At 43.2% G+C, this 12,300-nt stretch overlaps 1 protein-coding gene across 2 annotated transcripts in view; it reads left to right on the forward strand.

Moving 5' to 3' along the window:
• The window catches only part of LOC110537757 (transmembrane protein 145), a 37,292-nt gene that overhangs the window by 6,819 nt on the left and 18,173 nt on the right, over positions 1 to 12,300 (forward strand). For both annotated transcript variants that reach the window (XM_036942152.1, XM_036942162.1), the window contains exons 2-5: positions 7,398 to 7,472; positions 8,223 to 8,300; positions 9,108 to 9,194; positions 10,741 to 10,842. In XM_036942152.1, coding sequence (XP_036798047.1) covers positions 7,398 to 7,472; positions 8,223 to 8,300; positions 9,108 to 9,194; positions 10,741 to 10,842 — 342 coding nt within the window. The remainder of the gene's footprint in view (positions 1 to 7,397; positions 7,473 to 8,222; positions 8,301 to 9,107; positions 9,195 to 10,740; positions 10,843 to 12,300) is intronic.

Genomic DNA, 12,300 nt, shown 5'->3' on the forward strand with positions numbered 1-12,300 from the left:
ACCATGGGACCACGTAGCCGTCATACCGCTCAGGAAGGAGACGCCTTCTGTCTCCTAGATGAACATGCTTTGGTGCGAAAAGTGCAAATCAGTCCCAGAAAAACAGCAAAGGACCTTGTGAAGATGCTGGAGGAAACAGGTACAAAATTATCTATATCCACAGTAAAACGAGTCTTATATTGACATAACCTGAAAGGCCGTTCAGCAAGGAAGAAGCCACTGCTCCAAAACCACCATAATAAGCCAGACTACAGTTTGGAACTGCACATGGGGACAAAGATCTACTTTACTACTTTTTAGAGAAATGTTCTCTGGTCTGATGAAACAAAAATAGAACTGTTTGGCCATAATAACCATCGTTATGTTTGGAGGAAAAAGGGGGAGGCTTGCAAGCCGAAGAACACCATCCCAATCGTGAAGCACGGGGGTGGCAGCATCATGTTGTGGGGGTGCTTTGCTGCAGGGGGGACTGGTGCACTTCAAAAAATAGATGGCATCATGAGGAAGGACAATTATGTGGATATATTGAAGCAACATCTCAAGACATCAGTTAAAGCTTGGTTCCAGATGGGTCTTCCTAATGGACAATGACCCCAAGCATACTTCCAAAGTTGTCCTTAAGCCAATTTGCCACAACAAAGTCAAGGTATTGGAGTGGCCATCACAAAGCCCTGACCTCAACCCTAGTGAAAAATTTGTGGGCAGAACTTAAAAATCGTGTGCTAGCAAGGAGGCCTACAAACCTGACTCAGTTACAATAGCTTTGTCAGGAGGAATGGGCCAAAATTCACCCAACTTGTGAGAAGCTTGTGGAAGGCTACCCGAAACGTTTGACCCAAGTTAAACAATTTTAAAGGCAATGCTACCAAATACTAATTGAGTGTATGTACACTTCTGACCCACTGGGCATATGATGAAAGAAATACAAGCTGAAATAAATCATTCTCTCTACTATTATTATGACATTTCACATTCTTAAAATAAAGTGGTGATCATAAGACAGGGAATTTTTACTAGGATTAAATTGTGAAAAACAGAGTTTAAATGTATTTGGCTAAGGTGTATGTAAACTTCTGACTTCAACTGTATGTATTGTGGTATTGAAAACGCAAACCATGATATTGAAGTGCCCGACGTCAGTATACTTTATTTATTGGTTGTGTGGTGCATTGGCACAGAAACCTGTTGGTGGAAAATTAATTGCATATATATTATAGTATTATAAATATGGCATTAAAATGTTGAAAATCTGATTTTCCCCATAGCTGATCATTGTCTGCAGCCAGCTCTGATCGTAGTGTAATGAAACAGCCAGGGAGCGCGAGATCGTCTGTGGTGGTCAGTGAACCCTCAACCTTCTGGCCCGTAGCCCTGCCTGGCTTCGACTGTGCCACAAAGAATGGTGAAGTGGCAAAGTCTTTATCCACGTTTATAAACACAGGGCCGTTACAGTTATTGTTATTTGTGGGCATAAACATTATTTAGAGTCATTTTTTTTGGGGGGGGGGTGCAGTTTATTTTACAGTACAAGGAAGGGGCATGGAAATATTTGTATCATTGGGGAGGGGGGTACATATATTTTTACACCATGTGTTGGACTTTTGAATCTGAGGGTATCCTGTATTAGCATTGTTTTTTAGTTAAGCAACGTGACAACAACAGTAATTAATGAGGCTGTCTAGACAGCACAGGTGACTGCAGGTAGGGTAGACAGCACAGGTGACTGCAGGTAGGGTAGACAGCACAGGTGACTGCAGGTAGGGTAGACAGCACAGGTGACTGCAGGTAGTATAGACAGAGCAGGTGAGTGCAGATAGGGTAGACAGCACAGGTGAGTGCAGATAGGGTAGACAGCACAGGTGACTGCAGGTAGTATAGGCAGCACAGGTGACTGCAGGTAGTATAGGCAGCACAGGTGACTGCAGGTAGTATAGACAGAGCATGTGAGTGCAGATAGGGTAGACAGCACAGGTGACTGCAGGTAGTGTAGACAGCACAGGTGACTGCGGGTAGGGTAGACAGCACAGGTGACTGCAGGTAGGGTAGACAGCACAGGTGACTGCAGGTAGGGTAGACAGCACAGGTGACTGCAGGTAGTATAGACAGCACAGGTGACTGCAGGTAGGGTAGACAGAGCAGGTGACTGCAGGTAGGGTAGACAGCACAGGTGACTGCAGGTAGGGTAGACAGAGCAGGTGACTGCAGGTAGGGTAGACAGCGCAGGTGACTGCAGGTAGGGTAGACAGAGCAGGTGACTGCAGGTAGGGTAGACAGCACAGGTGACTGCAGGTAGGGTAAACAGAGCAAGTTTTTGGTGGTTGCAGCCCTGTTACTCTCCTTATGTTAATTTATTCATAGATGCAAATATACATGGTGTATTTATGCAAATATGTCACATATAATTGTCTTCATTTGAACACAAAATATATATAAAAAATATCTGATACAGTAAGAAAATGTCTATATAGCTGAATTCCCACCAAAATGCCAGAACTCCATTCATGATGTGCTAAAGTTCAATATCTGATGGATTATAAAGATTTAAAAAGTTTGGAGTATCTTCATCCATTGTTCAACTGTTGCATTTAAGGGGAATATAATGTCTTTGGACCTTTTAACAATTTTGATGACCATTTCTACCTTATTGGGTAAGAACAGGGTAAGACAGAACTCAGAAACACTGTTGTTGGACTCTATTTCCTTACTGAGTATGACCAGGGTAAGACAGGACTGCATGGCTGGAAGTGATCAGCAACTGAAAACATCAGGCCTCAAACAGCCCAGCCAAATCGAAGAAGAGGTCATAGATACAGAAAGACGGCTAGAACGAGAGAGATGGTCAATACAAATGGAAAGACGTTAAGGAATTGTCTAAAATTAGATTAATTTGTCCGTGCAACACAGAAACACAGATTCATTTACGGGGTTGTGTGTGTGTGTGTGTGTGTGTGTGTGTGTGTGAAAGAGAGGAGGAAGTAGAAAGGAGTGTGTGTATTTCTGAGTGAGTGCAGTGACTTTCATGGTTTCTATGGCAGCTGCAAACTCAGGCAGCATGTGGCAGTTGCTATGACAATAATGGGGGAATGGAGGTTTGGTGTGTTTGTGTCTGAGCCTAACAAGGGGGTCTTTCACAGTCCTTGGGCAGTCATATGATATACCCCAGGTCTCCAGCCCCACCACCTCTCCTCCTTTGTGACTGCTCTGTAGTCATGGATACACCTTTAGCCTAGGACAATACAATACATTGAAGTGCAGTATGTAGTACTGTATGCTTCAGCAGGTCTGGAAGTTAGACCTCTTGATATACAGTACCAGTCAAAAGTTTGGACACATCTACTCATTCAAGGGGTTTCTTTATTTTTTTACAATTTTCTACATTGCAGAATAGTAGTGAAGACATCAAAACTATGAAATAACACAAAATATATTTGAGATTTGAGATTCTTCAAAGTAGCCACTCTTTGCCTTGAGGACAGCTTTTTCACACTCTTGGCATTCTTTCAACCAGCTTCATGAGGTAGTCACATGGAATGCATTTCAATTAACAGGTGTGCCTTGGTAAAAGTTCATTGGCGGAATTTCTTTCATTCTTAATGCTTTTGAGCCAATCAGTTGTGTTGTGACAAGGTAGGGGTGGTATACAGAAGATAGCCCTATTTGGTAAAAGACCAAGTCAATATTATGGTTGAATTGCTGCAAAGAAACCACTACTAAAGGACACTAATAATAATAAGAGACTTACTTGGGCTAAGAGAAACACGAGCAATGGACTTTAGACTGGTGGAAATCTGTCCTTTGGTCTGATGAGTCCAAATTTGAGATGTTTGGTTCCAACCACCATGACTTTGTGAGACGCAAAGTAGGTGAACGGATAATCTCCGCATGTGTGGTTCCCACCGTGAAGCATGGAGGAGGAGGTGTGATGGTGTGGGGGTGCTTTGTTGGTGACACTGTCAGTGATTTATTTATAATTCAAGGCACACTTAACCATCATGACTACCATAGCATTCTGCAGCGATACGCCATCCCATCTGGTTTGCCCTTAGTGGGACTATTATTTGTTTTTCAACAGGACAATGACAAGGGCAAATTGATCAAGAAGGAGAGTGATGGAGTGGTGCATCAGATGACCTGGCCTCCATAATCACCCGACCTCAACCCAATTGAGATGGTTTGGGATGAGTAACAAGTGCTCAGCATACAGTGGGGCAAAAAAGTATTTAGTCAGCCACCAATTGTGCAAGTTCTGCCACTTAAAAAGATGAGAGAGGTCTGTAATTTTCAACACTTCAACTATGACAGGCAAAATGAGAAAAAACAATCCAGAAAATCACATTGTAGTATTTTTTATGAATTTATTTGCAAATTATGGTGGAAAATAAGTATTTGGTCACCTACAAACAAGCAAGATTTCTGGCTCTCACAGACCTGTAACTTCTTCTTTAAGAGGCTCCTCTGTCCTCCACTCATTACCTGTATTAATGGCACCTGTTTGAACTTGTTATCAGTATAAAAGACACCTGTCCACAACCTCAAACAGTCACACTCCAAACTCCACTATGGCCAAGACCAAAGAGCTGTAGAAGGATACCAGAAGCAAAATTGTAGACCTGCACCAGGCTGGGAAGAGTGAATCTGCAATAGGTAAGCAGCTTGGTTTGAAGAAATCAATTATTAGGAAATGGAAGACATACAAGACCACTGATAATCTCCCTCGATCTGGGGCTTGACACAAGATCTCACCCCATGGGGTCAAAATGGTAACAAGAACGATGATCAAAAATCTCAGAACCACACGGGGGGACCTAGTAAATGACCTGCAGAGAGCTGGGACCAAAGTAACAAAGCCTACCATCAGTAACACACTAGGGACTCAAATCTGCCAGGGACTCAAATCCTGCAGTGCCAGACGTGTCCCCCTGCTTAAGCCAGTACATGTCCAGGCCCGTCTGAAGTTTGCTAGAGAGCATTTGGATGATCCAGAAGAAGATTGGGAGAATGTCATATGGTCAGATGAAACCAAAATATAACTTTTTGGTAAAAACTCAACTTGTCGTGTTTGGAGGACAAAGAATGCTGCGTTGTATCCAAAGAACACCATACCTACTGTGAAGCATGGGGGTGGAAACATGCTTTGGGGCTGTTTTTCTGCAAAGGGACCAGGACGACTGATCAGTGTAAAGGAAAGAATGAATGGGGCCATGTATTGTGAGATTTTGAGTGAAAACCTCCTTCCATCAGCAAGGGCATTGAAGATGAAACGTGGCTGGGTCTTTCAGCATGACAATGATCCCAAACACACCGCCCGGGCAACGAAGGAGTGGCTTCGTAAGAAGCATTTCAAGGTCCTGGAGTGGCCTAGCCAGTCTCCAGATCTCAACCCCATAGAAAATCTTTGGAGGGAGTTGAAAGTCTGTGTTGACCAGCAACAGCCCCAAAACATCACTGCTCTAGAGGACATCTGCATGGTGGAATGGGCCAAAATACCAGCAACAGTGTGTGAAAACCTTGTGAAGACTTACAGAAAACGTTTGACCTCTGTCATTGCCAACAAAGGGTATATAACAAAGTATTGAGATAAACTTTTGTTATTGACCAAATACTTATTTTCCACCATAATTTGCAAATAAATTCATTAAAAATCCTACAATGTGATTTTCTGGATTTTTTTCCTTTTTTTTCCTCATTTTGTCTGTCATAGTTGAAGTGTACCTATGATGAAAATTACAGGCCTCTCTCATCTTTTTAAGTGGGAGAACTTGCACAATTGGTGGCTGACTATATACTTTTTTGCCCCACTGTATGTGGGAACTCCTTCAAGACTGTTGGAAAATCATTCTTCATGAAGCTGGTTGAGAGAATGCCAAGAGTCTGCAAAGCTGTCATCAATGCAAAGGGTGGCTACTTTAAAGAATATAAAATATATTTAGATTTGTTTAACACTTTTTGGGTTACTACATGATTCTATATGTGTTTTTTCATAGTTTTGACTTTTTTGATAGTTTTCACTATTATTCTACAATGTAGAAAATTGTAAAAATAAATAAATTTTAAAAAAACAATGAATGAGTTGGTGTGTCCAAATTTTTGACTGGGACTGTATGGCTGAATGTGTTAACTGTTAACTACAGATGGCTTGCTCTCTGACATATGGCTACAGATTTGCTCTCTATCTATGAGATATAGTGCAGCTGTAAATTCCATTTTTTCTGTGTTGTTTAAAACCCCTTAAGGATCGTACCCTTTCTCTATTTTCACCTAAAATGACATACCCAAATCTAACTGCCTGTAGCTCTGGACCTGAAGCAAGGATATGCACATTCTTGATACCATTTGAAAATAAACACTTTAAAGTTTGTGGAAATTTGAAATTAATGTAGGATAATATAACACATTCGATCTGGTAAAAGATAATACTTTTTGAAATGCAAGAGAAAGGCCATAATATAATATTGCAATTTAGATTTTGTGCACGAGATGGCAGCGGCGTGTGTGCAAAGTTTCAGATTGATCCAAATGTGTCTGCCCAAATGTGCCGAATTGGTAAATGTATTCATTTTCAAGTGCTTAATTATATAGAATTTACAAAAATTATATGGTAATACAAAATGTAAGTTTACACACTCCCAGGAATGTCCTACATGATGGATCATTAGCTTGTACACTAACTTTCATACATCTAGATGGCCGGGCGGGGTGGGTGTGGAGCCAGAGGCAGCAAGAGTTCAAACTGTAGAACCCAGTTCTTGCTGTACATTTGAATATAAAAATGGATTTTATCAAACAAAACTATGCTACATTTTATCTCTGGGACCCTCCGGATGAATAATCAGAGCAAGATTACTGAATGTAAGTACATTATTTACCTTCAGAGGTGAATGTATCAAACCAGTTGTCGTGATACGTTTTTGTTGTTGTTGTGCACTGTCCTCAAACAATATCATTGTATATTTTCACTGTAATAGCTACAGTAGCTACTAAATTTAAGCTTTCTGCTCGCTCATATAAGACATGTCTATGTCCTGGAAAGTTTGCTGTTACTTGCTTAGGTTTTGCTAATAACATTAGCTCACATTAGCTCAACCGTCCCGGTATAGGGACACCGATCCCTTATTAATGATCAATTCTATACAGCCTGTGTCTGTGTCTGTCAGCCTACATCTGCAGCACAGCCCATTGACTGATACCCTGCTGCAGTGCCTTTATGGAAGGACAGTGAAGAACTGTATACCATCAGCACAATGTCTTGGTATGATGCTGGTTGAATATTACAGCCAGGTTCTCCTGATCTCTTCCCCATCTCACCTTCATCTCCCTCTCTTCTCTCCCCATTCTCTACCCTATGCCCCTCTCTCCCTCATCCTCCTCGCCCGGCTCTGGTTCCCCACTCTAAACAGGACTGGCTGTTCCTTACTCGCTTCTGTTTTCTCACTGATTTTGGACGTCTGGACTTCCGGTTCCGCTACCAAAAGGTCAGGTTATAGTACAACTGACCCCCTATCTATCATTCTATTTTCTTATTCCGTTCCATCAGTATTGTTGGCTCTCCCCCTCTTAGTGAGTTGCTTTCCTGTCTGTCTGTCTGTCTGTCTGTCCCCCCCCTCTCTCTCCCTCTCTCCCCCTCTCTCCCTCTCTCTCCCTCTCTCTCTCTCTCTCTCATATTGTCCCACTGTACCCTATTCTTTTCTTATTCCGTTCCATCAGTATTGTTGGCTCTCCCCCTCTTAGTGAGTTGCTTTCCTGTCTGTCTGTCTGTCCCTCTGTCTCTCTGTCTCTCTCTGTCTCTCTCTCTCTCTCTCTCTCTCTCTCATATTGTCCCACTGTACCCTATTATTTTCTTATTTTCTGTCTGACAAACTTTGTTTTACAAATCATCCTTCATCATTCCTCTATGTCCATCTCTATGTCCATCTCTATGTCCATCTCTCGCTTGTCTCTCTCCTCACTGATTCTCTCCCTTTCTCTCCTCTAAATTGATTTCATCACTCTTTCTGTCTTTGGTAATTGTACCTACCTTTGTCTGTTCCTGTTATATTATCCATACATTTACCCTCTCCTGTCCTCTACCCTATCTTCTCCTCTTTTTTTGTCCTCCTTTCTGTGTCACTCTGGTTGCTGTTAGTGGCCTGCAGACTTTGAGGCAGTCTTGTATTAATCTTAGGCCCCCTTTCCCACTCCCCTTTCCCCTTCCTTCCCTCCTCCATTTTCTCTCTCCTCTTTAGTCGCGATGCTGTCAGAATATATTGCTCTACTTTGATGACAGCTCTCAGTGGCCAGCTGTGTACAAGAAGCCAGACAAGGTGAGAAACCACTACTCTGTGTCATGCTTGGTGTGTGTGTGTGTCTTTCTGTGTGTATATATATGTGTGTGTCAGGATGGTGTATTGGAGGCGAAGTCAAGTGCAGGAGAGTAGATTATAATGAAAAGGAGCACTAATATTCTAGTTCCAAAAAAACGAGAGCACTATATGAATAAAACGCGCTCAAAAAACGGAACATAAAAGTAGAGCGCGTAAACTAACACCACCTAACATGAAAACAATCACACACAAAACATGATGGGAAACAGAGGGTTAAATACAAGTAGATTGGGGAAATGAAAACCAGGTGTGTATGGAACAAGACAAATGGAAATCTGAAAAATGGAGCGGCGATGGCTAGAAAGCCGGTGACGTTGATCGCCGAACGAACAAGGAGAGGAGCCGACTTCGGTAGAATTCGTGACAGTACCCCCCACCCCCCCTTGAGGCGCGGCTCCAGCGGTGCGCCGACACCGGCCTCGAGGATTCCTGATGGAATCCCGCAAGACCCACGGGAGTCCTTTTCTTCTTGATACGTTCTATCTAATACCAACTATGGGTGCACTCAAAATGTCTGCCAGTCCACTGATTATGCCATCATTGACTTGAATGGCGATTCCCTTTCTATTCAATATATTTCTATGGTTAGTTCGTCCAGTACCTATTAGTGGTTAGTTCGTCCAGTACCTATTAGTGGTTAGTTCGTCCAGTACCTATTAGTGGTTAGTTCGTCCAGTACCTGTGCATAATGTGATGTGTGTATGACACAGTTTCTTTATTATTCTTGACCGTATTTCTTGACCGCAGGACTGCTACCAGAAGGAGGCGGTGTTGAGACCAGAGAATAACCAGGTTATCAACCTGACCACACGCTACACCTGGTCTGGCTGTGTGGTAAGAACATGGACAACCTCTACAGCTCTCTGTCTTATACAGAGCCTTCAGAAAGTATTCATACCCATTGACTTATTCCACATTTTGTTGTGTTACAGCCTGAATTCAAAATGAAATAGATTAAATATAAAAATACACACATACCACATGATGACAAAGTGAAAACATGTTTTTAGAAATGTTTTGTAAATTTATTGAAAATGAAATATCACACCCCTTTGCTATGACACTCCAAACTGAGTTCAGGCGCATTCCGTTTCCTCTGATCATACTTGAGATGTTGCTACAACTTGATTGGAGTCCACCTGTGGCCAATAAAATAGTTTGGACATGATTTAGAAATGCACCTTTCTGTATAAGATCCCACAGTTAACAGTGCATGACAGAGCAAAAACTATACCATGAAGTCCAGGGAACTGTCCGTAGAGCTCCAAGAGAGAATAGTGATGAGGCATATATCTGGGCAAGGGTATAAAACAATTTCTAGTGTTGAAAGGTTCCAAGAGCACAGTGGTCTCCAATCATTGGGAAATGGGGAAAAATATGGATCTACCCAGACTCTGCCTAGAGCAGGATGTCCAACCAAACTGAGCAATCGGGCAAGAAGGACCTTGGTCAGGGAGGAGACCAAAAACCCATTGACCACTCTGACAGAACTACAGAGTTCCTTGGCTGAGATGGGAGAACCTGCCAGAAGGACAACTCTCTACAGCAGGGGTATTCAACTCTTCCCCTACGAGGTCCTGGGCCTGCTGGTTTTCTGTTCTACCTGATAATTAATTTTACCCGCTTGGTGTCCCAGGTCTAAATCAGTCCCTGATTAAAGGAAAATAAGAAAAAAATGCATTGGAACTGGCTTTGAGGTCCAGAGTTGAGTTTGAAGGTTCTACAGCATTTTACCAATCTGGGTTTAGAGGGGGTGGCCAGACGGAAGCCACTCCTGAGAAAAAGGCACATGACAGCACAACTCTAGTTTACAAAAAGGCACATGAAAGACTGAGATCATAAGACAAAAGATTCTATGAGACAAAAAGTCTGAGATAAAAATGGAACTATTTTGCCTGAATGCAAAGTGCTACGTCTGGAGAAAACCAGGCACAACTCATCACCCGTCTAACACCTACTGTGAAGCATGGTGATGTCAGACTCATGCCATGGGGATGCTTTTCAGTGGCAGGCACTGGGAGACTGGTAAGACTGGGAGACTGGTAAGACTGGGAGACTGGTAACCATTTTTAATTCAGGCTGTAACACAACTAAATGTAATATGTCAAGTGGTATTAACACTTTCTGAAGGCACTGTATATGTGGGCTTGTCTTGTATGTTTGCCTATGGGACTGTGGTTGTTTTTAGTTTTTAACTAAAATAGCTATTTTGAGGTGTGAGGAGTGTGTGTATGTAAGACAGAGGGGTCTGGGTGTAACTCCCTCTTTGGAAATGTGTTAGGATGTGTTGATTCAATGTGTTTTTGAGTGTGTGAGCGTCTTCTCTATTAATATATCAACTCTCGCTTCTGTCTCTGTTTCTGCTGTCTCTGTCTCTAAGGTGGAAGGAGAGGGAGATGAGGAGGTGCTGAGTTGTGTGGGAGGTCGTAGTTTCCGCTCGGTGAGGGAGAGATGGTGGTACATCGCTCTCAGCAAGTGTGGGGTGAGCACTGACCTTTCACTTCTCACTGATGGCTTGTTACACTGATGACACACACCTCCCGCACACGTATACACCCCCCCCCCCCCACACACACACAACAAATATACTCACAGATTAACATACACTGAGTGTACAAAACATTAAGAACACCTGCTCTTTCCATGACAGACTGACCAGGTGAATCCAGGTGAAAGCTATGATCCCTTATTGATGTCACCTGTTAAATCCACTTCAATCAGTGTAGATGAAGCAGATGGGACAGGTTAAAGGATTTTTAAGCCTTGAGACAACTGAGACATGGATTGTGTGCCATTCAGAAGGCAAAAATTGATTGTGCAGGGTTTTTCACACTCAACAGTTTCCTGTGTGTATCAAGAATGGTTCACCACCCTAAAGACATCCAGCCAACGTGACACAACTGTGGGAATCATTGGAGTCAACATGGGCCTGCATCCATGTGGAAAGCTTTCGACACCTTGTAGAGCCCATGCCTCAACGAATTGAGAGGGGGGGGGGGGGGGGGGGGGCTGAGGGTACAACTCAATATTAGGAAGGTGTTCCTAATGTTTGGTATACTCAGTGTAGATCTTGTCTGTATGCGTGCTTGCATGCTTTTGTGTGGGCATATCGATGCACAAGTGTGTGTCGCAAGTGTCTGCATCTGTATGTGTGTGTGTGGTTGCAGAGCCAGTGTATCCACACACTGACTGGCAGTGTAGTGATGTTAGTAGAGAGTGAGTGTTTGTGAATAGGGACAGACAGGATTGAAGTGGATGTTTCCTGGAGAGTGTGTTGTGTTGTCACGGCAGCAAGTGGAGGGCTGTTGACGGACATGATGCCTAATGGTGTAGGACTGAAGCTAAAACTCTGTCTCCGGCCCACATGGCCCCAGGGACTCTCCCCATCTCACCCAGCCTTACCTCGCCTGCACACTGCCAATATAATACACGCCTTCCACCCTCTCTCATTTCTTACTATCTCTGGAGCGTCTGTCACTCTCTCTGTTTTTCTCTTCACCTCTTTCTCTCATTTTTACTCTTTCTTGTTCACCCACTCTTTGAATCTCTCCTTTACTCTGGCCTTCTTTCTCTGTGTCACTTTCTCCTCTCACTGCTCTCTGTCTGTCTCCTTCTCTCCCAGTCCTGTTAGTCTCCTCTCATTGCTCTCTGTCTTTCTCCTTCTCTCCCAGTCCTGTCTCTCTTCTCACTGCTCTCTCTCTCTCCTTCTCTCCCAGTCCTGTCTCTCTTCTCACTGCTCTATGTCTCTCTCCTTCTCTCCCAGTCCTGTCTCTCTTCTCACTGCTCTCTGTCTCTCTCCTTCTCTCCCAGTCCTGTCTGTCTCCTCTCACTGCTCTGTCTTTCTCCCTCCAACCCAGAACCTGTCTGTCTCCTCTCACTGCTCTGTCTGTCTCTTCTCACTGCTCTCTGTCTCTCTCCCTCCAACCCAGTCCTGTCTGTC

The sequence above is a fragment of the Oncorhynchus mykiss genome, chromosome 2 (genome assembly GCF_013265735.2).
Source record: "Oncorhynchus mykiss isolate Arlee chromosome 2, USDA_OmykA_1.1, whole genome shotgun sequence".
Classification (NCBI taxonomy): domain Eukaryota; kingdom Metazoa; phylum Chordata; class Actinopteri; order Salmoniformes; family Salmonidae; genus Oncorhynchus; species Oncorhynchus mykiss.